General features: G+C 45.5%; 1 protein-coding gene across 1 annotated transcript in view; it reads right to left on the minus strand.

Annotated features, from left to right (window-relative positions):
• Positions 1-26,271, minus strand: part of LOC124613070 (transmembrane protein 245) — a 255,887-nt gene that overhangs the window by 97,978 nt on the left and 131,638 nt on the right. The window contains exon 9 of the mRNA XM_047141653.1: positions 9,355-9,539. Coding sequence (XP_046997609.1) covers positions 9,355-9,539 — 185 coding nt within the window. The remainder of the gene's footprint in view (positions 1-9,354; positions 9,540-26,271) is intronic.

A 26,271-nucleotide genomic window follows, 5' to 3' on the forward strand; every position in this document is an offset into this window, starting at 1 on the left:
GTGATGCATGTGTACTATGGCCAGTTTTCTGGCACTCTCTGTTAACCGCTCAAATGAACCGATAGGAAGCCCGTATGCGTGGTCCACGATATATTGTTGGCCCTACCAATATGTTCGTATAGAGCATTAAGAGATCTTACATTATGTCATAAACTGAACACATCATCAGAGGATACTCCAAGATTATCAGAATTTCGTAAAACAAACTAAAATGCAGAATTCGGCTTAAAGTGTACATTTGCATGTCCAGATTCACAAAGAAGTAGGCCCCAACCTGATATTAAGCTTTTCAGTGTAGTTTTGGGGATGCAAATTTCCTTGGTACCATTACTGTATTATCTCATGTTTGGTTCCTTATTATGGCATAATGCCATATGAGCCAGAAGATAAAGACACATTTGACACTAACCAATAGCATGGAATGAAACACTTCGTTTCAAATAAATTGACTGCCTCTGCAGAAAAGACTAATAAAGGCTAACTTTCTTTAGCAAACTGACAAAAAAACTTCATCGTTCTGCACAGCAATTAATGTCTGACTGCCAAAAACCTGAAAATAAAATAAAATCTGAAAACTGAAACCAATAACATATTTTAGACTTCCATAACTATGTGAATGTATTTTAATTCACTTGATAGCTCCTGGACAAAGAAATCCGTTTTGTTTTCATTTGGCGTGAAAGCTGTAAATGAATAGGAAACAGTAAAATCACTAAATGTAAACATGGCTCACGTGGAGACATACAATTTGGAAAAACTGGCCACCGTAAAGTTTGGCCAATAACTCGTCCTGACGGGTCAAAGGGTAGGTCTCAATGACAGATTGAGCATTAATGGAAACTTTAAAGTCACTGCAGATGTAAAGCTGACCATTTAGTTTTCAACAATCAAAACGGGGGTCGACCATTCACTGGACATAATAGGCTGTTTGACCCCTCATGGCATCAACTTGTCCAATTCTGATTTAACTTGACTGCGCACAGCCACTGGAATAGGGTGCACACGGAAAAAGCGTGGCTGCACCACATGTTTCAAGGTAAAGTGGGCCATAAAATTAGTGGCACAATCTAACCAGTATAAGAAAAGAGAAGAGAACACAGAAAATCTAACTTCTGGTACGGTATCTGGTTGGAAACGAGGTGCGCTACATCCAGAATGGAAAAGTCAAAATCACTGAATTGGCCAGACCGAGCTAATTTTTTTGTACCAACATCATATCATCTACTACCAGAAAAGGTTGGTTGGTTTGTGGGATTCAGGGACCAGACTGCTACGGTCATCGGTCCCTTTCTCCAAAACTTCAAACACCCACACAGAATAAAAATGAACAATGGAGATGACAACAGATGACACAGGATAAGAAAGACTCAGACAGAGACTAGACAAAAGGAATTAAAAGCACACAGAGCGCGACAGTGGTTGGCCGACCATAGAGACAAAAAAAGAAAAGCCAACCACCTAGAAACACACTTAAAAAAAAGTCTAAGAACGTCGGCCAAAGGCCAGACTCAAAACAAAAAAATGACAAACACTCAGATTAAGTGATAAAAGCCCCCTGCCCGAATGAAACGCAAAACTAAGCCTGTCATGGCAGTGTCATCTGTTAAAAGGGCAGGGAGCATATCAGGCAGCACAAACGTCTACCTGAGCACAGCTAAAAGGGGACAGGCCAACAAAATGTGGACAACTGTCAAAGCGGATCCACAGCGACATAGAGGTGGGTCCTCATGGTGCAATAAGTGGCTGTGCGTCATCCAGGTGTGCCCAATGCGCAGCCGGCAGAGGACAACAGACTCCTTACGAGAGACCCGCAAGGAGGAGCGCCACGCACCAGTAGCCTCCTTGATGGCCCGAAGTTTGTTTGGTTTGGTGAAGGCAGGATGTGCCATTCTTCACCCCAGGTGCGAAGTACATTCTGCCGCAAAACTGCCCTAAGGTCACTCTTGGGAAAGCCCAATCGATAAGGCTGGTGCACCGACAGCTTGTTTGACCAGCACGTCAACATGTTCATTGCCCAAGATGCCGACATGACCAGGGGTCCACACAAAGACCACAGAGCAGCCGCAATGGTCAAGAGTATGGAGGGACTCCTGGATGGCCATTACCAGACGAGAGTGAGGGAAACACAGGTCGATAGCTCGTAAACTGCTCAGGGAGTCGATACAGATAATGAAGGACTCACCTGAGCAGGAGTGGATATACTCTAGGGCATGAGAGATGGCAACCAGCTCAGCAGTGAAAACGCTGCGGCCAGCCGGCAATGAGTGTTGTTTGAAATGGTCCCCTAGAGTGAGAGCGTAACTGACACGACCAGCAACCATCAAACCGTCAGTGTAGACAACGCCAGAGCCCTGATACGTGACAAGGATGGAAAGAAAGCGGCGGTGGAAGGTCTCAGGAGGGACCGAGTCCTTCGGGCCCTGTGCCAATTCGAGCCGAAGGCATGGGCGGGGCACACACCACGGGAGCGTACGGAGAGGGGCCCGGAAAAGAGGTGGAAGAGGGAAAACCCCCAGCCCGGAGAGAAGCTCTCTGATGCGAACTGCGATTGTACAATCCAACCGGGGCCAACATTCTGGGAGATGGACGACAGACTGAGGGAACAGGAGATGATAATTGGGATGCCCAGGCAAGCTACAAACGTGTGTAGCATAAGCAGCCAGTAACTGCTGGTGCTGTAACCGCAGTGGAGGGACACTTGCCTCCACAAGTATGCTGTTCACAGGGCTGGTCCGGAAAGCTCCAGTGGCAAGTTGGATCCTGCTGTGAAGGATGGAGTCCAGCACCCGCAACGCAGAAGGGGTTGTTGAACCATAAGCCAGGGTCCCATAATCCAGACGGGACTGAATTAACGCCTGGTAGTGCTGTAAGAGGGTAGACCAATCGGCTCCCCAGCTGGTGTGGCTCAAGCAACGCAGAGCATTAAAATGCCGCCAACACATTTGTTTAAGTTGCCGAATATGAGGGAGCCAAGTCAACTGGGCATCAAAACCCACACCGAAAAACCGATGTGTCTCCACCACAGCAAGAGGTTCGCCACCAAGATAAAGCCATGGCTCAGGGTCAACAATGCATCGCCAGCAGAAATGCACAACGCAGGTCTTGGCAGCCGAAAACTGGAAGCCATGCACTATAGCCCAAGACAGCGCCTTGTGGATAGCACCCTGCAGCTGACGTTCAGCAGCTGCAACGCCAATGGAGCTGCAGTAGAGGCAGAAATTGTCAGCATACAATGAAGCTGAGACAGACGTTCCCATCACCGCAGCGAGCCCATTAATTGCAATTAAAAACAGGCAGACATTTAAGATAGATCCCTGCAGATCCCCGTTCTCCTGAACTCGGGGGGGCGGGGGGGGGGGGGGGGGGGGGGGGGGGGGGGGGGGGGGGGGGGGGGGGGAGGACTATGGGAGGCCGCAACTTGCACTCGGAAGGTACGATGCAACAGAAAATTTCGTACGAAAATCGACAGCGGACCCCAAAGACCCTAACCATAAAGCGTAGAGAGGATGTGATGTCGCCATGTCGTATCGTATGCCTTCCGCATGTCAAAAAAGACAGCGACGAGGTGCTGATGGCAGGCAAAGGCCATACGGACAGCAGACTCCAGGCTCACCAGATTATCGGCGGCAGAGCGGCCCTTACGGAACCCACCCTGAGACGGAGCCAGAAGGCCCTGAAACTCGAGTACCCAACTCAACCGCCGGCTCACCATGTGTTCAAGCAACTTGCAAAGAACATTGGTGAGGCTAATGGGGCGGTAGCTGTCCACCTCCAGTGGGTTCTTGCCAGGTTTCAAAATGGGGATTAAGATCCTTTCCCGCTATTGCGACGGGAGCTCACCCTCGACTCAGATACGGTTGTAAAGGTCTAGGAGGCATTGCTGGCAGTCCGCCGAGAGGTGTTTGAGCATCTCACAGTGGATACGATCTGGCATGGGAGTCGTATCAGGGCAAGTGGCTAGGGCACTTTGGAATTCCCACTCATTGAACAGAACATTGTAGTATTCAGGGTGACGCGTGTGAAAGGAAAGGCTCCAATGTTCCAACCGCTCTTTCAGGGAGTGGAAGGCCAGTGGGTAATTTTCAGAAGTGGAACTCGGAGCAACACGCTCTGCTAAGCGGTTTGCAAATATGTCGGAGGTTGTACTAACTGCACCATTCAGTGAGAGCGCACGGACACGCCTAATCTTGGCCCCAACCTGCGATTGAGAGGCCAGTGGTGGAGACATACCATTCCCAGCACTCCTGCTTGTGTTGGCGAATGATGCGGCGGGCCCGCACACAGAGCCGTTTAAAGGCGATGAGGTGTTCTAATGAGGGATGTCGTTTGTGACGCTGGAGTGCCCACCGGCGATTTTTAATCGCCTCAGTGATCTCAGGTGACCACCGAGGCACAGTCCTCCGCCGAGGGGACCCAGAAGAACAGGGAATGGCAGATTCTGCGGCAGTTACGATGCCAGTGGTGACCGAGTGAACCACCGCATCAAGGGTGTCATTGGAAAGAGGCTCAATAGTGGCAATGGAGGAGAACAAGTCCCGGTCAGCCCTATTCATAGCCCATCTGAAAGGGCGTCCAGAAGAGTGATGACGTGGCAGTGACAGAAAGATCAGAAAGTGGTCACTACCACACAAGTCATCATGCACACTCCATTGGACAGACGGTAAGAGGCTAGGGCTGCAGATCGAAAGCTCGATGGCTGAGCACGTGCCACACTGAAATGTGTGAAGGCACCATCATTTAAAAGGGAAATGTTGAGCTGTCCCAATACATGGTCAATGGTGCTGCCTCGGCCTGTCGTCACTGTTCCACCCCGCAGAGGGTTATGGGCATTGAAGCTGCCTAGTAACAGAAAAGGTGGCAGCAATTGGGCCATCAGTGCAGCCAGGACATGCTGTGGGACATCACCATCTGGTGGAAGATACAGACCGCAGACAGTAACAGCCTGAGGCGTCCACATCCGAACAGTGAGAGCCTCTAAAGGTGTTTGTAGAGGGAAAGACTTGCTGTGAAGGGAGTGATGGACGTAGATGCAGATGCCACCAGATACCCTCTCGTAAGTTGCCCGGTTCCTATGATAACCCCGATAGCCACGGAGGGCGGGGGTTCGCATTGCTCGAAACCAAGTTTCTTGATGAACAATGCAAAGGAAAGGGTGAAGGCTGAGAAATTGTCTGAGCTCAGCAAGATGGTGGAAAAAACCGCCGCAGTTCACTGGAGGATGACATTGTCCATGGCCGAAAAAGGCGTGAAGGGACTGGAGAGGCAGATTATGCTACTGCGTCCCCTGCTGCTACCAATTGAGCACCTGTGCAAGTGCTATCCATTGTGTCTGAGGGATAGGCGAGATCCAGGTCCTCAGTGGACGCCAGGATCTCCACCTCATCCTCAGATGCAGAGCTTGAAGATTGCGGTGGGGGGGGGGGGGGGGGGGGGGGGGCTGCCACCGCAAGTCCCTTGGTCTTAGAGGTCTTTTTATTGGACTTCTCTCACTGCTCCTTGGGTTTCACTGGCTGGGAGTGCTTCACCAATTCAGTCTCCAGGATGGAGGAGGATCATGAACCCCTACGACCAGCTGCCTGTGGGCACTTATGCCACTGTTGGGCATCATCCTTCCTGCTTGGGGAAACCTGGGAAGGGAGGGACCCAAGGGACCCCTTGCGGGCAAGAGGAGCCGAAGAAGTTGGACGCTTCTCTGGCTTAGAAGCGGGGACAGACGTCCCCGATGGGTGGGGGGCTGTTGCTCCCGAGGTAGGCGGCGCAGGAGCAACAGGGTTGGTAGTGCCCCCAATGGGCAAGGGGGCATGTGGAGTTGTACAGCTCATCGATTTGGCTGGAATTCGCGGAACTGATGGGGCTAACATGGTTGTTGTAGCAGCAGCATATGAAGATGTCATTCAAACAGGATGTAGTCGGTCATATTTCCTCTTAGCCTCAGTATAGGCCAGTTGGTCCAGGGTCTTATATTCCATGATTTTTCGCTCGTTCTGTAAGATCCGGCAGTCTGGCGTGCAAGGTGAATGATGCTCTCCGCAGTTGACACAGATGGGAGGTGGGGCACATGGAGTATTGGGATGTGATGAGCATCCGCAATCTCGACATGTGAGGCTGGAAGTACAGCAGGAAGACATATGGCCAAACTTTCAGCACTTAAAGCACCGCATCGGTGGAGGGATATAAGGCTTGACATCACAATGGTAGACCATCATCTTGACCTTCTCCAGTAATGTATCACCCTCGAAGACCAAGATGAAGGCACCGGTAGCAATCTGATTATCCTTCAGGCCCCGATGAATGCGCTGGACGAAATGTACACCTCAACGCTCTAAATTGGTGCACAGCTCGTCATCAGACTGCAAAAGAAGATCCCTATGGTAAATAATACCCTGGACCACGTTTAAACTCTTATGGGGTGCGACGGTAACGGAAACATCCCCCAACTTGTCACAAACAAGTAACCTTCGTGATTGGGCAGAGGATGCCATTTTTATCAATACTGACCCAGAGCGCATTTTGGACAAGCCCTCCGCCTCCCCAAACTTGTCCTCTAAATGCTCTATGAAGAACTGAGGCTTTATGGACATGAAAGACTTCCCATCAGCTCTTGTACAAATTAGGAACCGGGGCAAGTAACTGTCACTGCCATCCTGAGACTTACACTCCTCCCACGGTGTGGCCAGGGAGGGGAACGTTTTTGGATTGTATTTCTGAGCGTTAAATTGAGACTGAGAACACTTAGAGACTGCTGGCGGCTGGTCACCAGCGAGAGAAGATGTACCACGCTTCATTGCGGGTCATCCGCCCTGATGCCACCCACTCCGACCAAGGGCCCTCCCCACGGGTGCCACCCAGCCTCAGCAGGGGCCACCTGGCAGGATGGCCATTGCCGGGAATCCCGATGCCCCAAGGAGATAGGCATCTAATCCTTGGCAAACATGGGGAGTTAACAGTGCAGGCATCACCAGAGCGATCCCTGTGTCAGGGGGCTACAACCAACAGGGTAAATGGCGGCCCCACCACAACAGACTGGTTACCATGTTGGATATTAGGTGAAAAGTAGTCCATGGTCGTCGTCTGTGCAGAGTGTGGCACTGCACATTGCATGGTGGAAAGTGCACACAGAAACGTATCCATGCCCAAGAGATGGAGAGCGGGCAGGACCGCAATGCAACGACGAATAAGCTGGCGAAAGGTCTCAACGCACGATGGACACAATGCACCAAGTAAGGCACCCTTCCCCAATCGGCTCGCTCTTCAGAATAATTTTGAGATATGGAGGTCAAACCCGACAGGGGACCATCACATAAGGGCTGAAACGTTTGAGACTCCTTTTAGTCGCCTCTTACGACAGGCAGGAATACCGCGGGCCTATTCTTACCCCCGAACCTGCAGGGGGGACTACCAGAAAAGTCCAGGAACAAACCACCGACTTGTACACAGTGGGAGTCATAAATTGACCCAAAATTGGGATACGCTGCTTGTTGCATCTCATCAAACATTGAGTAATAGGAGATAATCCCAGAGATCCCAAGTCCACATAAGACTGTGAGTACAGCAATGTCACAGCTGCACCAATGTCCACTTGTAGTCTGAGCACTTTGTCCATCACTTGCACTTCACTAGACAGTTTATTATTATTCATAAGCAATGGAGACACACACGTAATACCCATGTCCATATCTGCAGGAGAGGGCTGAGAATGACACACAGATGTTTCATGTCCTTTTTACCGAAGGTTGTTGCAACTCGCTGAAATACTGTTGCACTGTGGTGGTTGTTGTTTACTGTTGTTGTCATCATTGTCATCATTTCACACATCTCTGTCCAGCATGGTGTAAGACTGCCAAATTGTCCTCCCCCTCAATAACTGACTGCCACCTGATGACCAGGAAGAGGAGTAAACACGGAGATGTCACATAAAGCCTCGATCTGATCAACAGTGGCACTAAATATCTTGAAAAGTGGAGCAATATACAACACGTTGGCCAAAGATGGATCCCCACACTGTAGTGAGCATTTAGACACTGTCTTGTCACGAGCCAACCGAATTATGGCATCACGGACTATAGTATCAGCTTAGGAATCATGATGAGCTTCAATACCAAACTGGCATGTGCGACTGAGGCCATGGAGTTCAGCTGCTCTAGTCCAGTATGACTAATAGGGCTGTTCACGACAATATGACAACTCTACACATGCTGCAATGACATGCTGTGATAATTTGACAACTACATACATATTTCGTCAAACAAAAGTGACACAGATTTCTGGAGTGGGACTAACTGGCACATCAACTGGTAGACCCGAGGAGGAATCCAAGAAAGGAACTAAGTCTTGCACATATGTGCATTAGTAACATGAAAGGCGAGGAAGGGTTGCTACAGCTGCTTCTCATGAGCCTCCCCGTCTTCGGTCACATCATCATAAGAGGGAAAGGGCAGCGGGTACACCAACAGTAGGAGAGCCTGCAAAAGCAATATGGCTGAGCTCCTCTTAGCAACCACAAGAGCCTGCTGCTGTTCGAGGAGAGATTTGAGCATGCCTCCTTGGACACGAGAACCAATGGAACAACCTACCAGACTGAGCACAGAAGTTGATGCCACACCCATCGTCAATTGTGTCATAATGCCTGACACAAACAATATTGCGGCCACAAAGAACAAGAGAGTTTTTCCCCAGTCAAGTAACCAACAAACATAGAAACAGTAGAACACAATCTGAGGATGGGCACCTGCTCTGTTCTCCTTGTACAGAGGAGAGGCCCGAAAGATGGTGAGGTGGGTGCCCTGCCGTGCCATACCATGGGTACAAGTCATGGGTGGCTTCTGGTGGCTGACCCGGACAGATGCCGCAGGCAGAGTATTTGAATGTAGCACACTGGTGATCTGGTGCCTCAGCGTGCGTCCAGGTATGACGTACAGGGTTACAGCAACCTTTTCATCTAGTGATAAGTTATCCAGTACAATTTAATGCAATGGCCAGTTGGAATCTGACTAAATGTAGTCAGTTTAGAATTGTTATTTTCTTGCTAGCAAACTGTACTAATGTACTACTCAGCTGCAAGAGACACAGTTTTTTTACTATGTGCTTGTGGGGGGGTGGGGGATCTGTACACAAACAGTTACACAAAGTCTTTTGTTACTACACAACTGTTGAATTACCACAGTCCAAATTAATTTTTAAGTATTTCAAACAAGTTATGTAACTTGGCTAATCTCAGCTATAAGAAATGTTATCAACAGTTCTCTGTTAGATAACTTACAGTGATGGCATATGTTATCAAATTAGTCACCTAATAAACACAAAAAAATCGTTTTCTGTAACGTTTTAAATTGAAACATGGCCAAAATTACTTACCAAGTTAACAAAGAAGTTTATAACAGCTGTTCCACCTCCAAATAATACTGCAAACAATGCAGTAAATGAGTCGAACGCAAGTGATACGTTGCCTTTCAGTATTGTCCATATAGATTCCAAAAGCGTAATTAAAGTTTCTACGTTTTCTTTTGCAAATGTGAAAAGTGCACTAAGATTGAAAAGTTCTGGAAAATAAGGAAAACATTACCAGTAAATCGCATAAAGTGTCAAAAAAGCACATGGTGCTGCTACTCACATGCATTTAATGAAACTGAACACACAGTACCACATGTAATATTACTGCTATGGTCCCATGGACAAAAAGTAGCTGGTTATCATCATCATTATTATTATGAAAACGATCAGAAAACCTGGCATTGTCAATAATAGATAAAAAGTTCTCGGTCAATCTGTCGCGTCTACTTCCCCATCGCTGTGTTGACCATAGACATGATCTTAAATACAGGAAGGAATATTGGGGGCGGGGGGATCAGTGGTGGATGAGCGCAGAGCACAACCTATTAAATAAACATAAGATTATGTTTGAACAAAGAGAATTCCGGCTCATACATCAAACTATTGGGTTTCTGTCATTAGGGAAGCAATGTAAGTTAAGACTGTTGCAACTACTTTAATAGACACACCAGTTACACACTGAACAATTCACGGAACTGTGCACTTAAAGCAAGAGTACAAAGAAATACTTTTTGTAGGTTACAGTCTGGTGTAAGTGGTAGCACTGAAAGCAATGCTGGACAGTAGGTGTAAACATAATCCATGGAAATAGAGGGCACTACCTCAGCATGCAACATCCCCATGATATAATCTAGCCAATCAAATGCTGTCCTCTGGGCATAAAACTGGGAGCCTACACCTACCTCTACATCTACATATATACTCCGCTAGCCACCAAGCGGTGTGTGGCAGAGGGCACAATTCGCGCCAAAGTCATATTCCCCACCCCCCCCTCTGTTCCACTCACTCACAGATCGCGCGAGGGAAAAACGACTGTCTAAGTGCCTTAGTACGAGCTCTAATTTCCCTTATCTTTGAATGGTAATCATTGCACAATTTGAAAGTTGGTGGTAATAATATATGCTCTACATCCTCAGTGAAGATCGGATTTCAGAATTCAGTGAGCAGCTCCTTCCGTTTAGCGTGCCGTCTATCTGCAAGTGTGTCCCACTTCAAACATTCTACAAGATTTGTAACGCTCTCACAATGGCTAAATTTACCAGTCATGAATCTTGCTGCTCTTCTTTGGACCTTCTCAATCTGTTGAATCAGACCTAACTGGTAAGGGTCCTATACAGACGAACAATACTCTAAGACTGGACGAACTAATGTATTGTAGGCTATTTCCTTCGTTGAAGGACTGCACTGCTTTAGGATTCTACCAATAAACTGCAATCTAGATTCGCCTTGCCCATTACTTGTGTAATCTGATCACTCCATTTCAGATCATTTCGAATAGTCACAGCCAGATACTTGACGGATGGTACCGCTTTCAAAGACTGGGCATTTATTTTTTTCTCATACATTAATGGGGACTTTCACCTTGTTATACGCAGTAGGTTACACGCACTAATACTGAGAGATAACTTCCAGTCATTACACCAAGCATTTATTTTCTGCAAATCCTCATTGATTTGTTCACAACTTTCGTGTGATACTACTTTCCTGTAGACTACAGCAAAATCAGCAAACAGTCTAATGCCACTGTCAATACCATCAACCAGATCGTTTATGTAAATCTTAAAAAGCAGCGGACCTATTACACTGCCCTGGGGCACACCTGAAGTTACGCTTGTTTCCGTTGAAGTCACCCCATTCAGGACAACATACTGCTCCCTGTCTGTTAGAAAACCTTGTATCCAACAGCACATGTCATTGGATAGATCGTAAGCGCACACTTTTTGGAGCAAGCAACAGTGCAGAACTGAGTCAAACGGCTTTTGAAAGTCGAGAAATATGGCATCAACCTGGGAGCTGGTATCTAGAGCCTGTTGTATATCACGCACAAAGAGGGCCAGCTGTGTCTCGCATGACCGCTGTTTCCTAAAACCATGCTAGTTTCTGCAGATGAGCTTCTCAGAGTCTAGAAAGGTCATTATGTCTGAACACAAAATATGTTCCATGATTATACAACAAATCGATGTCAGTGAAATTGGTCGGTAATTATGTGCATCCGATTTTCTATCCTTTTTATAGATTGCTATGACCTGGGTCTTCTTCCAGTCCCGTGGACCTTTCCGCTGTCCCAATGATCTTTGATAGATGATGGATAAGAATGGTGCTATATTTGTTGCATAGTCAACAAATAATCTTATGGGGATACTGTCTGGGCCAGATGCCTTCCTGGTGTCTAAGGATCTTAACTGTTTTACAATCCCAGATACACTAAACACTATGTCAGCCATCCTTGTGTTTGTTCAATAATTGAAAGGGGGAATGTTGCTGCAGTCCTCTACAGTAAACAAGTTTTTGAAAGCTAGGTTTAGAATTTCGGCCTTCTGTTTATCATCATCAGTTACATTACCCGTACTGTCAGCAAGAGAAGGTATTGAATTACATGTAGTGTTCACAATAATCAGACTCGACCCCTGGCCATGATGATGCAGACAATGATCGAAAGCTTCAGATTTTACCTGTATTTGATAAGTAAATTCACTGTTAACCTTTTATCCACAGACTCTATAGTCATAATGTCAATATTGTTTAGGCAGAATTTAACTGTCTCTCCAAACTCCATCCACCAGGTGAGGGGGAGTTGCACATCCCCTCTCCCCTTATCAAGCTAACCCTGTCTGTTCTTTATGCTGTCTCAGGCACTTCACAATCTTCTGTGTCATTTTGATATGTGTGTGTGTGTGTGTGTGTGTGTGTGTGTGAGGTGGGGGGGGGGGGGGGGGCAGGTAACTGGAGGGGGGGGAAAAAAAAAATCTGTCATTTATAATTTTTCTGAGAATCCTCAGACAACATCAACATCCAAGAGTAAAGTGCAGGTTGCTCCTTAAGGCTTAACATGCAATGCATACCAATCCTGCCAAACTTCATCAAAGTAAACACGACCTATCCTACTGATATCAGAGTTTGGGTCATTCCACAGGATCCCTTTACATCATGGGAGAGTTAATGGTCGAAGAACAATTAAGGTAGGAAAACTAAGAGCAACTATTTGTCCTCTCTTTATATTGTTATAAAAAAGAAAAGCTGTTGCTAAAACATTAGAATTCTAGCTTGGGCATTTGCACATGGCAACTGACAAAAATTAGATTGATCAACTAACTTGTAACGCAATAAAACTTTCCCATTTTTTGGGGAGCAGGGGCCATATAACACACTGAACTAAACCAAAAAATTTAAACTTTAGTATCATCACCGATGCGATAATGTTGCTACACTATACTGTCTGTGTTGGTACTTCATAGGTCAACAGGGTCTTCATAATAACTGGGGAAAATAACCCCATGAGAGTAGAAAGTCAAAACCCTCACAGAGACATGCATAGGGATAACTCAGCATCCAACTGGAAGTGAGGCTGTCAACTGAGCACCTGGAAACAACACTTAGTACAATGCGCAAGGCTAGGTCTACAGTCGTCAAACGCAGTGTAATCAGTCACCTGCTTGGCTTACTTCCACTTGCAGGTAAACATCTCTGCCAGTGCGTCCCATACGACGTGCTGAGTCAGATCATCTGTCTCCATCACAATGTCCACTGGCAGTGGCTCTCTGCGAATGCCATGTAGGGCCAAAAATAGCCAAGCTCGGGTCACGACTTCTGGTGCAGAACAGAAAAGACTGCTGGAGAACCCAGTAGCAGATCGACCACTAAAGAAGGCAATGCTGACACTGCCGGTTCCAAAGGAAGGGCACGGAGGCTGAGGCTACAGGGGTCCATCAGCAGCCGAGGTGGAGGCGAGACCACCTGATGAGAGGGTGAGGAGGAGGAGGAGGAGGAGGAGGAGGAGGAGGGCAGATCAAAACCCATGGGCTACACATCAGCAGATGCAGGTACAAGCCTCATTGGTATCCAAGGCTGCAGGTGCCACGAGGACACAGAGGGGACGGCAACAGGGAAGCATGTCACTGCAAGTGGGAGCCCGCACCTGGACCAACATCATGCCACCTGGCAGACTAGATCATGGTGGTGATGTCCCAACAGGAGGTGTGTGCAACTGATTTGTATGACAGGTCAGCTGCTCATTACCAACATCCATGACAAACAACTGCCGATCTTCATGGCCCGCCATGATACCTAACAGCCAACACTGCCGGCTACTGTTATGAATGTAAATGTCTAACAAATTTTTTCCTCCTGTTTGGTTTGTTTGAGGTAAACAAACCAAAAAGTGTCGGTTGGTCGCAGTCAGTGTGCTCCCTGCCGCCGTTGGATAAGCAGCTGAGCAGCAAGTCGTATACTCCTAGCTCACTCATTTGTTACATAGTTTAATTTTTAATTTCTTTGCGTGTTTTTGGTACTTGCATTGTTTAATTCATAAATTTCGGGCGTATTATAGTATTTGAGAGTTGTAGCATCGCGTTTTAGTACCTGAATAGTGTAAATTCGCGTAGTCGTTTGTCTACTGTTTTTGTTTTGAACGGCCAGTGTCGGTTGGTCGCAGTCAGTGTGCTCCCTGCCGCCGTTGGATAAGCAGCTGCAGCAGCAAGTCGTATACTCCTAGCTCACTCATTTGCTACATACTTTAATTCTTAATTTCTTTGCGTGTTTTTGGTACTTGCATTGTTTAATTCATAAATTTCGGGCGTATTATAGTATTTGAGAGTGTAGCATCGTGTTTTAGTACCTGAATAGTGTAATTTCGCTTAGTCTCCTTCCGCCGCCGAGCAGTGTCAGCAGTGCGCAAGTAGCAGCATTACTGCATTTACTAGCCAATCTCGTATTTTAATAACTGTTTAAATTTTGTCGATTTGTTTGCGCTCTCTGTAGATTAGTTCAGACGTTCTTTGCAAAACAGTTTTTAGCATGGATAGGGACTGCAACTGCTGTGTTCGGATGCAGGCTGAGTTGGCATCCCTTCGCTCCCAGCTTCAGGCAGTGTTGGCTTCGGTCACACAGCTTGAGGCTGTTGCCAATGGGCATCACTGTGGGGGTCCGGATGGGGGTTTGTCGGGGACGGCCAGCTCGTCCCACGCATCCCCTGATCGGACTAAGACTGTGGTTGCCCGGGATACTGCCCGCATTGAGGCTGATCCCTCACCTGTGGTAGAGTGGGAGGTCGTTTCAAGGTGTGGCAGGGGGCGAAAGACATTCCGGAGGGCTGAACGGAAAGCCTATCCAGTTTGTCTGACGAACCGGTTTCAGGCTCTGTCTCAGGCTGATACTGATCTTCGGCCTGACATGGCTGCTTGTCCTGTTCCAGAGGTTGCCCCTCAGTCTGCAAGATCCGGGCAGTCGCAGAGGGTGGGCTTACTGGTAGTTGGGAGCTCCAACGTCAGGCGCGTAATGGGGCCCCTTAGGGAAATGGCAGCAAGAGAGGGGAAGAAAACCAATGTGCACTCCGTGTGCATACCGGGGGGAGTCATTCCAGATGTGGAAAGGGTCCTTCCGGATGCCATGGAGGGTACAGGGTGCACCCATCTGCAGGTGGTCGCTCATGTCGGCACCAATGATGTGTGTCGCTATGGATCGGAGGAAATCCTCTCTGGCTTCCGGCGGCTATCTGATTTGGTGAAGACTGCCAGTCTCGCTAGCGGGATGAAAGCAGAGCTCACCATCTGCAGCATCGTCGACAGGACTGACTGCGGACCTTTGGTACAGAGCCGAGTGGAGGGTCTGAATCAGAGGCTGAGACGGTTCTGCGACCGTGTGGGCTGCAGATTCCTCGACTTGCGCCATAGGGTGGTGGGGTTTCGGGTTCCGCTGGATAGGTCAGGAGTCCACTACACGCAACAAGCGGCTACACGGGTAGCAGGGGTTGTGTGGCGTGGGCTGGGCGGTTTTTTAGGTTAGATGGCCTTGGGCAAGTACAGAAAGGGCAACAGCCTCAACGGGTGCGGGGCAAAGTCAGGACATGCGGGGACCAAGCAGCAATCGGTATTGTAATTGTCAACTGTCGAAGCTGCGTTGGTAAAGTACCAGAACTTCAAGCGCTGATAGAAAGCACCGAAGCTGAAATCGTTATAGGTACAGAAAGCTGGCTTAAGCCAGAGATAAATTCTGCCGAAATTTTTACAAAGGTACAGACGGTGTTTAGAAAAGATAGATTGCATGCAACCGGTGGTGGAGTGTTCGTCGCTGTTAGTAGTAGTTTATCCTGTAGTGAAGTAGAAGTGGATAGTTCCTGTGAATTATTATGGGTGGAGGTTACACTAAACAACCGAACTAGGTTAATAATTGGCTCCTTTTACCGACCTCCCGACTCAGCAGCATTAGTGGCAGAACAACTGAGAGAAAATTTGGAATACATTTCACATAAATTTTCTCAGCATGTTATAGTCTTAGGTGGAGATTTCAATTTACCAGATATAGACTGGGACACTCAGATGTTTAGGACGGGTGGTAGGGACAGAGCATCGAGTGACATTATACTGAGTGCACTATCCGAAAATTACCTCGAGCAATTAAACAGAGAACCGACTCGTGGAGATAACATCTTGGACCTACTGATAACAAACAGACCCGAACTTTTCGACTCTGTATGTACAGAACAGGGAATCAGTGATCATAAGGCCGTTGCAGCATCCCTGAATATGGAAGTTAATAGGAATATAAAAAAAGGGAGGAAGGTTTATCTGTTTAGCAAGAGTAATAGAAGGCAGATTTCAGACTACCTAACAGATCAAAACGAAAATTTCTGTTCCGACACTGACAATGTTGAGTGTTTATGGAAAAAGTTCAAGGCAATCATAAAATGCGTTTTAGACAGGTACGTGCCGAGTAAAACTGTGAGGGACGGGAAAAACCCACCGTGGTACAACAACAAAGTTAGGAAACTACTGCGAAAGCAAAGAGAGCTCCACTCCAAGTTTAAACGCAGCCAAAACCTCTCAGACAAACAGAAGCTAAACGATGTCAAAGTTAGCGTAAGGAGGGCTATGCGTTGCGTTCATTGAATTCGAAAGTAAAATTCTATGTAGCGACTTGACAGAAAATCCAAGGAAGTTCTGGTCTTACGTTAAATCAGTAAGTGGCTCGAAACAGCATATCCAGACACTACGGGATGATGATGGCATTGAAACAGAGGATGACACGCGTAAAGCTGAAATACTAAACACCTTTTTCCAAAGCTGTTTCACAGAGGAAGACCGCACTGCAATTCCTTCTCTAAATCCTCGCACAAACGAAAAAATGGCTGACATCGAAATAAGTGTCCAAGGAATAGAAAAGCAACTGGAATCACTCAATAGAGGAAAGTCCACTGGACCTGACGGGATACCAATTCGATTCTACACAGAGTACGCGAAAGAACTTGCCCCCCTTCTAACAGCCGTGTACCGCAAGTCTCTAGAGGAACGGAGGGTTCCAAATGATTGGAAAAGAGCACAGATAGTCCCAGTCTTCAAGAAGGGTCGTCGAGCAGATGCGCAAAACTATAGACCTATATCTCTTACGTCGATCTCTTGTAGAATTTTAGAACATGTTTTTTGCTCGCGTATCATGTCATTTCTGGAAACCCAGAATCTACTATGTAGGAATCAACATGGATTCCGGAAACAGCGATCGTGTGAGACCCAACTCGCCTTATTTGTTCATGAGACCCAGAAAATATTAGATACAGGCTCCCAGGTAGATGCTATTTTTCTTGACTTCCGGAAGGCGTTCGATACAGTTCCGCACTGTCGCCTGATAAACAAAGTAAGAGCCTACGGAATATCAGACCAGCTGTGTGGCTGGATTGAAGAGTTTTTAGCAAACAGAACACAGCATGTTGTTATCAATGGAGAGACGTCTACAGACGTTAAAGTAACCTCTGGCGTGCCACAGGGGAGTGTTATGGGACCATTGCTTTTCACAATATATATAAATGACTTAGTAGATAGTGTCGGAAGTTCCATGCGGCTTTTCGCGGATGATGCTGTAGTATACAGAGAAGTTGCTGCATTAGAAAATTGTAGCGAAATACAGGAAGATCTGCAGCGGATAGGCACTTGGTGCAGGGAGTGGCAACTGACCCTTAACATAGACAAATGTAATGTATTGCGAATACATAGAAAGAAGGATCCTTTATTGTATGATTATATGATAGCGGAACAAACACTGGTAGCAGTTACTTCTGTAAAATATCTGGGAGTATGTGTGCGGAACGATTTGAAGTGGAATGATCATATAAAATTAATTGTTGGTAAGGCGGGTACCAGGTTGAGATTCATTGGGAGAGTGCTTAGAAAATGTAGTCCATCAACAAAGGAGGTGGCTTACAAAACACTCGTTCGACCTATACTTGAGTATTGCTCATCAGTGTGGGATCCGTACCAGGTCGGGTTGACGGAGGAGATAGAAAAGATCCAAAGAAGAGCGGCGCGTTTCGTCACCGGGTTATTTGGTAACCGTGATAGCGTTACGGAGATGTTTAATAAACTCAAGTGGCAGACTCTGCAAGAGAGGCGCTCTGCATCGCGGTGTAGCTTGCTGTCCAGGTTTCGAGAGGGTGCGTTTCTGGATGAGGTATCGAATATATTGCTTCCCCCTACTTATACCTCCCGAGGAGATCACGAATGTAAAATTAGAGAGATTAGAGCGCGCACGGAGGCTTTCAGACAGTCGTTCTTCCCGCGAACCATACGCGACTGGAACAGGAAAGGGAGGTAATGACAGTGGCACGTAAAGTGCCCTCCGCCACACACCGTTGGGTGGCTTGCGGAGTATCAATGTAGATGTAGATGTAGATGTAAAAGGAGGAAAACACATAATGACCTCTCAATACTTACATCTATAAACACACAGTTTTCGAAAAAATATCTATAACTAGTGGCAAAAGAGTAAAAGTAAAGGTAAACATGATGACCAGTGTGAAGAAAAAGTTCAGAATATAAAAATGTGCTTATGTGTCGGAAATGAAGTGGTAGAGTGACCTCCAGACCAAATGAGAAGAAACGCAGATGCCACTAACAAACTATCCCACTGAAGAGGCCTTAGAGTAAAAAAATAGGTGAAACGGGTCTGGGAGAAATAAATTACAGTACAGCGATAAAAAGCAGCTTTATTTACAAAACAAATATTACTGTGGTTACTAAGGAGGATGGTCACACAAATAAATTGTCTTACAAAATGCCTACAGTTATCAGACATAAGGGTCCTGGGGGAGCTCTCATTGGCAAAAATAGCTGATAAAGTACGAACAATGGCACCCTATGACAAGAAGGAAAGTTTGGCTACATATAGGAAATTGTACAATGCACAGACCATCAATAACCATGCACTGACCAAAAAAATACCCATGAAATAGATGAGCACCCTGTCCCGAGGGTGCTCCAGGACCAGCGAAGGAGAAGAAAATGTACTAAGATACAGGAAAACATATACAACAGAAAATAATGGAATAATATGATTGCTACACTTAGTACTAAACCAAAACTACTTCACACTCAAGGACAAAATTTACATGCAAAAAGATGGAATAGCAAAGGGAGGTAGCATTGCTGGCACAATAGAGGATATTTTCTTAAACACATTACAAGAAAAATTATTTATAACCACAAACACTTTCATTAATAAAATAATATACACTCCTGTAAATTGAAATAAGAACACCGTGAATTCATTGTCCCAGGAAGGGGAAACTTTATTGACGCATTCCTGGGGTCAGATACATCACATGATCACACTGACAGAACCACAGGCACATAGACACAGGCAACAGAGCATGCACAATGTCGGCACTAGTACAGTGTATATCCACCTTTCGCAGCAATGCAGGCTGCTATTCTCCCATGGAGACGATCGTAGAGATGCTGGATGTAGTCCCGTGGAACGGCTTGCCATGCCATTTCCACCTGGCGCCTCAGTTGGACCAGCGTTCGTGCTGGACATGCAGACCGCATGAGACGACGCTTCATCCAGTCCCAAACATGCTCAATGGGGGACAGATCCGGAGATCTTGCTGGCCAGGGTAGTTGACTTACACCTTCTAGAGCACGTTGGGTGGCACGGGATACATGCGGACGTGCGTTGTCCTGTTGGAACAGCAAGTTTCCTTGCCGGTCTAGGAATGGTAGAACGATGGGTTCGATGACGGTTTGGATGTACCGTGCACTATTCAGTGTCCCCTCGACGATCACCAGTGGTGTACGGTCAGTGTAGGAGATCGCTCCCCACACCATGATGCCGGGTGTTGGCCCTGTGTGCCTCGGTCGTATGCAGTCCTGATTGTGGCACTCACCTGCACGGCGCCAAACACGCATACGACCATCATTGGCACCAAGGCAGAAGCGACTCTCATCGCTGAAGACGACACGTCTCCATTCGTCCCTCCATTCACGCCTGTCGCGACATCACTGGAGGCGGGCTGCACGATGTTGGGGCGTGAGCGGAAGACGGCCTAACGGTGTGTGGGACCGTAGCCCAGCTTCATGGAGACGGTTGCGAATGGTCCTCGCCGATACCCCAGGAGCAACAGTGTCCCTAATTTGCTGGTAAGTGGCGGTGCGGTCCCCTACGGCACTGCGTAGGATCCTACGGTCTTGGCGTGCATCCGTGCGTCACTGCGGTCCGGTCCCAGGTCGACGGGCACGTGCACCTTCCGCCGACCACTGGCGACAACATCGATGTACTGTGGAGACCTCACGCCCCACGTGTTGAGCAATTCGGCGGTACGTCCACCCGGCCTCCCGCATGCCCACTATACGCCCTCGCTCAAAGTCCGTCAACTGCACATACGGTTCACGTCCACGCTGTCGCGGCATGCTACCAGTGTTAAAGACTGTGATGGAGCTCCGTATGCCACGGCAAACTGGCTGACACTGACGGCGGCGGTGCACAAATACTGCGCAGCTAGCGCCATTCGACGGCCAACACCGCGGTTCCTGGTGTGTCCGCTGTGCCGTGCGTGTGATCATTGCTTGTACAGCCCTCTCGCAGTGTCCGGAGCAAGTATGGTGGGTCTGACACACCGGTGTCAATGTGTTCTTTTTTCCATTTCCAGGAGTGTATTACTACAGATATGTCAACTACACAATAATGCTTACAGATGGAAACGATGATGACACAGAACACATACATATAACACTAAACACACAACACCCAAAATGAAATTACAATGGAATTAGAAACAAAACAATCAATAAACTTCCTTGACTTGACCATAAGTAAAAGTAACAACCCCCAAAACAAACTGAAAGTATGATAACATTACTGATGCCAATTCCTGCCTACTAAAATCACACAAATACATATATTTTCACATAATGATCAATAAAACGATTAACCTGCCTCTGAAACAGGAACCTTGCTTTCTTAGGCACAACAGAAAGAATACAATCCATAAATAATCATAATGTTACGTAACAAATACACAAAACCCTCACAATCTACTGTATTTAAAGGAATAACACTCATCAGAAACATTAATGTACTACTGAAAACCACCAACATACATTTTGGTTACCGAACATGACATAATACAAAAACAAAAATACATGATCTCGAAACCACCAATATACTAAAACCCAGGAATATGTAAAATTCAGTGCAAAGACTACCAAAAGTTGTAATAGGACAGACAAGCAGGAACTTCACCACTAGATATCAAGAAAATGTTAGACTAAGTGACAACAATCTATCCATCTTTTTCTATCATATTAAAAATGAACAACACACCAATTGGAAAATGCTGTTGATGTTTTACACATAACATCAAAGGGGCTGATAATGAATATACTGGAGGAAATTGAGATAAATCTACACACAAGAAATAATCCACAATGAATTCTCAAAAAACAAATTGACCTAAAATATAAAGACATAATCGAAAACTTTATTGATATCATCCACCAATATCCTGGATAAATCATAAACACTGCTGACAAAATTGTCAACAAGCAGATGTAACGGCTCTGAGCACTATGCGACTAAACTGCTGAGGTCATCAACTAATTAAACCTAACTAACCTAAGGACAGCACACAACACCCAGCCATCAGCAGATGTAACCTTCAATATGCTGATCATCAGATATAATTGCTATCTTGAAATTTCAACTGGAAACTAAGTTTTATTTCTGACCATTATTAATGAAATGTCAGAACATAACAAACAACTGATTAATACTAGAATAACAATGAAAGAAAATAATCTGTAAACAAATATACAGCAACTGAAATAACAGAAGTTATGAGATCTGCCACAACTGCTTTCACTAAATGTTCATTACAGATTAAGATTTATTTCTGATCACTTCTAAATGAAAATTCAAAACGTACTACAAAACTAATTATTATCATTACATTAATATAAAACATAACCAGTAACAAATAGACAGCGACAGAAACAACAATATTGCATGCAATTCAGGACTTGAAAACATATGTAAAATCATATTATTCATAAGTAACTCACATATAATACAACAGATGCATCAAAATGTACAAGATATTCTATTACAGAAAAAACTGATGATGGATGTGTAGCTGAAATAGATCTACAGTTCAAATAAGAAATAATACTCATAGCAATGTAACTGGTCGCACAAATTTATTATTTTTAATGCCCCTGGACAATGCTGAGTTGATCACTGATGAGAAAAAATGAATCTGCACCCAAAGATAGGTATTCCAGCCAATCCACCTGAACTGCTGAAACAATTTTTTTGTAAAAACAGGTTAGCAACCTCTCATGCCACTAATAGAAAATCTGACAGTGTTTGCTGTTAGGAAGGCATCACCCAGTTTGCTGCATGCCATCATCCAATGCGAACACGGGAGCCTCCTGCTGATCGAACAACAAATCGGGCCCCACCAGAAGCCACAATAGCGCATCACCACTGGCATGCTTGGCAGTGGGAGCAGTAACGAATGTCACATAAATAGTTACTGCAACTGATGATCGGTCCCATCTGGCACCTTGTAACAAAGGCAAAATAAGGAAACCAGCAGCTTGTGGTTGACGATGAGGAGGAACCTTGCCCCATACAGGAAAATGGGGAACTTTTTAACTCCAAAAATAACAACTAACACCCCCTTTACCACTTGTGAATAATTACGCTGCACAGCAGAAAGAGCCTTCGATGTGTAGGTGGTGTGTGTGTGTGTGTGTGTGTGTGTGTGTGTGTGTGTGTGTGTGTGAAGGGCTGTAAGTGGTCTGAAACCAGCGTACAATACTCCTTGGCTGTCATGGTGCTTTCACGAGCTCCACTGGACCCAGAGATGCTCATGTGAATGTTCCCCAGAGCATAATGGAACTGCCGCCAGTTTGTCTCTGTCTCGCAATACAGGTGTCAAGGAGCTACTCTCTTGGAAGACGACAGATTCATGTCCTTCCATTGGCATGATGAAGAAGGTATTGGGATCCACCAGACCATGCAACAATTTGCCACTGCGCCAACGTCTAGTGCCAATGGTCACGTGCCCTTTTCCATTATAGTTGCCGATGTCGTGGTGTTCACACTGGCACATGCTATGGAGGCCCATTGTTAGGAGTGTTCAGTGCACTGTGTATTTAGATATACTTGTACACTGACTAACATTGAAGTCTGACTGATGTTGGTTCCGCCATAGTTTTCCACCTCTCCTGCTAGGCCTATGACGTCCGAAATCCATAATGAGGGGTGGCAGCCCAACCCCACAATGTCTGGATGGGTTTCACCTTGGTTTTGCAACATGTTGAAGACACTCACCACAACACTCCTTGGACACCCGACATGGCATGCCAGTTTCAGAAATGTTCTTACTGAGTCTCTGGGTCATCACAATATGCTCTAGATCAAACTCAGAAAGCATCACAATATACTCTAGATCAAACTCAGAAAGATCGCCTGCCTTCCCCATCCTACACAGGGACAGCATGCTTACTGATACTACATGCGCCGTGTGTGTCTGACTAGCAGTCATTCCTCACCAGGTGATGCTGCTATCACCTGGATGGGTTTTATCAACAGTAGGTTAGTGATCATAATGTTCTGGCTGGTCAGTGTATTTGAATGGAGCATTATTCTATAAAAGCTTTTGATATATGATACTATGCAATTTATTATATGCAGAACCATTAAGATTTATAAGTACAGTAGCGTATACCTCGTAATTTCAGACATGCTACTTTATGTACATTTACGTTCAGAAAAAAATGAACACCTTGAATGATTAGAGACAGAGAGAGGATGTTCATACTCACTGGACATGTACATTAGTATGTTCTGCAGAAATGATTAGCATTTTAGATGAGAGCCGATCTTCTTGGGGGGGGGGGGGGGGGGGGGGGTGTCTGGTCTGGTCTGGATTGTGTGACCTGACCCATCTCATCGTATACAGTCTTCCATGAACCATCATGCACACATCCGTTACACTGCCAAAACACTTCTGTGCCACACAAGCAGCCATTCCCCAGATGGATGGATCACATTCTCTCGTGGCAATAACACACTGTCTTTCAAACTCACCGATTTGACAGTACAATTCGCGCATACGCCCTTGTGGCTGCTCAAGTCACACTGATCCATTACCTTCAGTTTATAGTGACAACGACAGCCACAGGCACATTTTACCAGTGAGTTGTTTGTGCCACAATATCGGTGTTGACCTTGAACCTGTGGGCTAACATGGTTCAAATGCTAATCATTTTTGCAGAACATACTAATGTACATGTCCTGTGAATATGAACATCCTATCTCTAGTTGCTCAAGGTGATCTGTTTATTCTGAACATGAGTGTAAATGTTTGGAGCTGAATGGCAATCAGGATGATGTTCAGTAAAACAGCCAGAAGCCTACATTTAATGTGTGTCACTAGCCCAAATCCTGGAGGTGGTTTGGTTGATTTATGCTGAGGACACCATAGTATATGCCTGATGGAACGTGCCTCCAGAACACTGATATCTCAAATGGAAGCATTTTTAGTATACAATGTTGTTTAAGATTTTACAGTATTATTTACTTACCCTTATTTACTCACTTGAGGCAATGAAATTGTCTACATAAATATTTGTTAACTGTTGGAGGAAAGTAATAGTGTTTAAGTGAATTTGGGTCACTGCGTAATGCATGTTAATTCCTTTAATTATTAGACTATGATTCAATATCTAATGATACTTTATTACAGAATAGGAATTTTTTCGCCTTATGTTAAGTGTGCTTACACCATTACTGGTTATATAAATGAAAGTATAAGTTACTTTGATCTAATTTTAAACTTAATGACACTGTGCTAGTAAAGTCTTTCATCACATTTCACAAAGAAAGAAATGAGCATGATTTCCTATTTCCAGAATGAGATTTTCACTCTGCAGCGGAGTGTGCGCTGATGTGAAACTTCCTGGCAGATTAAAACTGTGTGCCGGACCAAGACTCAAACCCGGGACCTTTGCCTTTCGCGGGCAAGTGCTCTACCAACTGAGCTACCAAAGCACGACTCATGCCCCGTCCTCAAAGCTTTACTTCTGCCAGTACCTTGCCTCCTACCTTCCAAACTTTACAGAAGCTCTCCTGCGAACCTTTCAGAACTAACACTCCTGAAAGAAAGGATACTGCTGAGACATGGGTTACCCACAGCCTGGGGGATGTTTCCAGAATGAGATTTTCACTCTGCAGCAGTGTGTGCACTGATATGAAACTTCCTGGCAGATTAAAACTGTGTGCCCGACCGAGACTCGAACTCGGGACCTTTGGCTTTCGCGGGCAAGTACTCTACCATCTGAGGTACCGAAGCACGACTCACAGCTTTACTTCTGCCAGTATCTCGTCTCCTACCTTCCAAACTGTGAGGACTGGGCGTGAGTCGTGCTTCGGTAGCGCAGATGGTAGAGCACTTGCCCGCGAAAGGCAAAGGTCCCAAGTTCGAGTCTCGGTCCGGCACACAGTTTTAATCTGCCAGGAAGTTTCATGATTCATATTTTTATGAATGTCCATAAAAAATTATGAGGATTCCACACCAAAAAGCTGCTTTCTTAGTACATCTACCGAGTGGAAAAGATAGAGGTCTTTATAATATAAATATGATCAAAAGATGTGTGTCATACAAAGCATCCCTCTAAATTGAACATACTTTTACTTTAGGATGTGGTGACAATAGAAATTAATAATCTTTAGACAGCAAACAGACTGCAGATCCTAGAGGAGTTATTTCTTTTTCTAGGTGATATGGGTGTTAACTCTGTCACTTATGATAGAGGCAAATTGAGGATATGCCCTTAGATTTGATGTATAAACATGATGGACTAACATCCAGATATGCTTCTTGCACCTCCTAACTGCAGAACACTCATTCCCAAATAACATATGAGGACATTTGGAGTTACAGTAATGGGTGTGTACAGGAGAGAAAAATAAATATAGCACAGAAGACAGATTAAAAACGAGGTATGAATACGAGCTACAGTAGGAATAGGTTACCTTGATACACAGTCGATACCATTTGTAGTGACATTGCTTTTACTGACGTATTTGCTCTAACAGCAAAATCTTACAGTCCCGTCTAAATCCTATGTAAATGCTATGTTTAAAATATCACTTAGTACAACACTGATTATTGCAACTTATTGTATTTCACTATGAATTTTTTATTACATTTTCAGAGAGATACAGCAGCTGTAACAGCCATTGTTCATTTTTGTTTGTTACATATTTGGAGATTACTACCAACACTGCAATGCTTATTTTCAAACTCCTGTTTTCTGCAGATTGTTGGTGTCAAATCAAGCATTATAGTGAATGCATCGTCAAACGAAAAAAGGAGAAGTACATCTTACATGCAAAAAGCACACAAAGATAACTTATTACCTTAAGTAAGACAATATACTGTAATATGTG

The sequence above is a fragment of the Schistocerca americana genome, chromosome 4 (assembly GCF_021461395.2).
Source record: "Schistocerca americana isolate TAMUIC-IGC-003095 chromosome 4, iqSchAmer2.1, whole genome shotgun sequence".
NCBI lineage: Eukaryota > Metazoa > Arthropoda > Insecta > Orthoptera > Acrididae > Schistocerca > Schistocerca americana.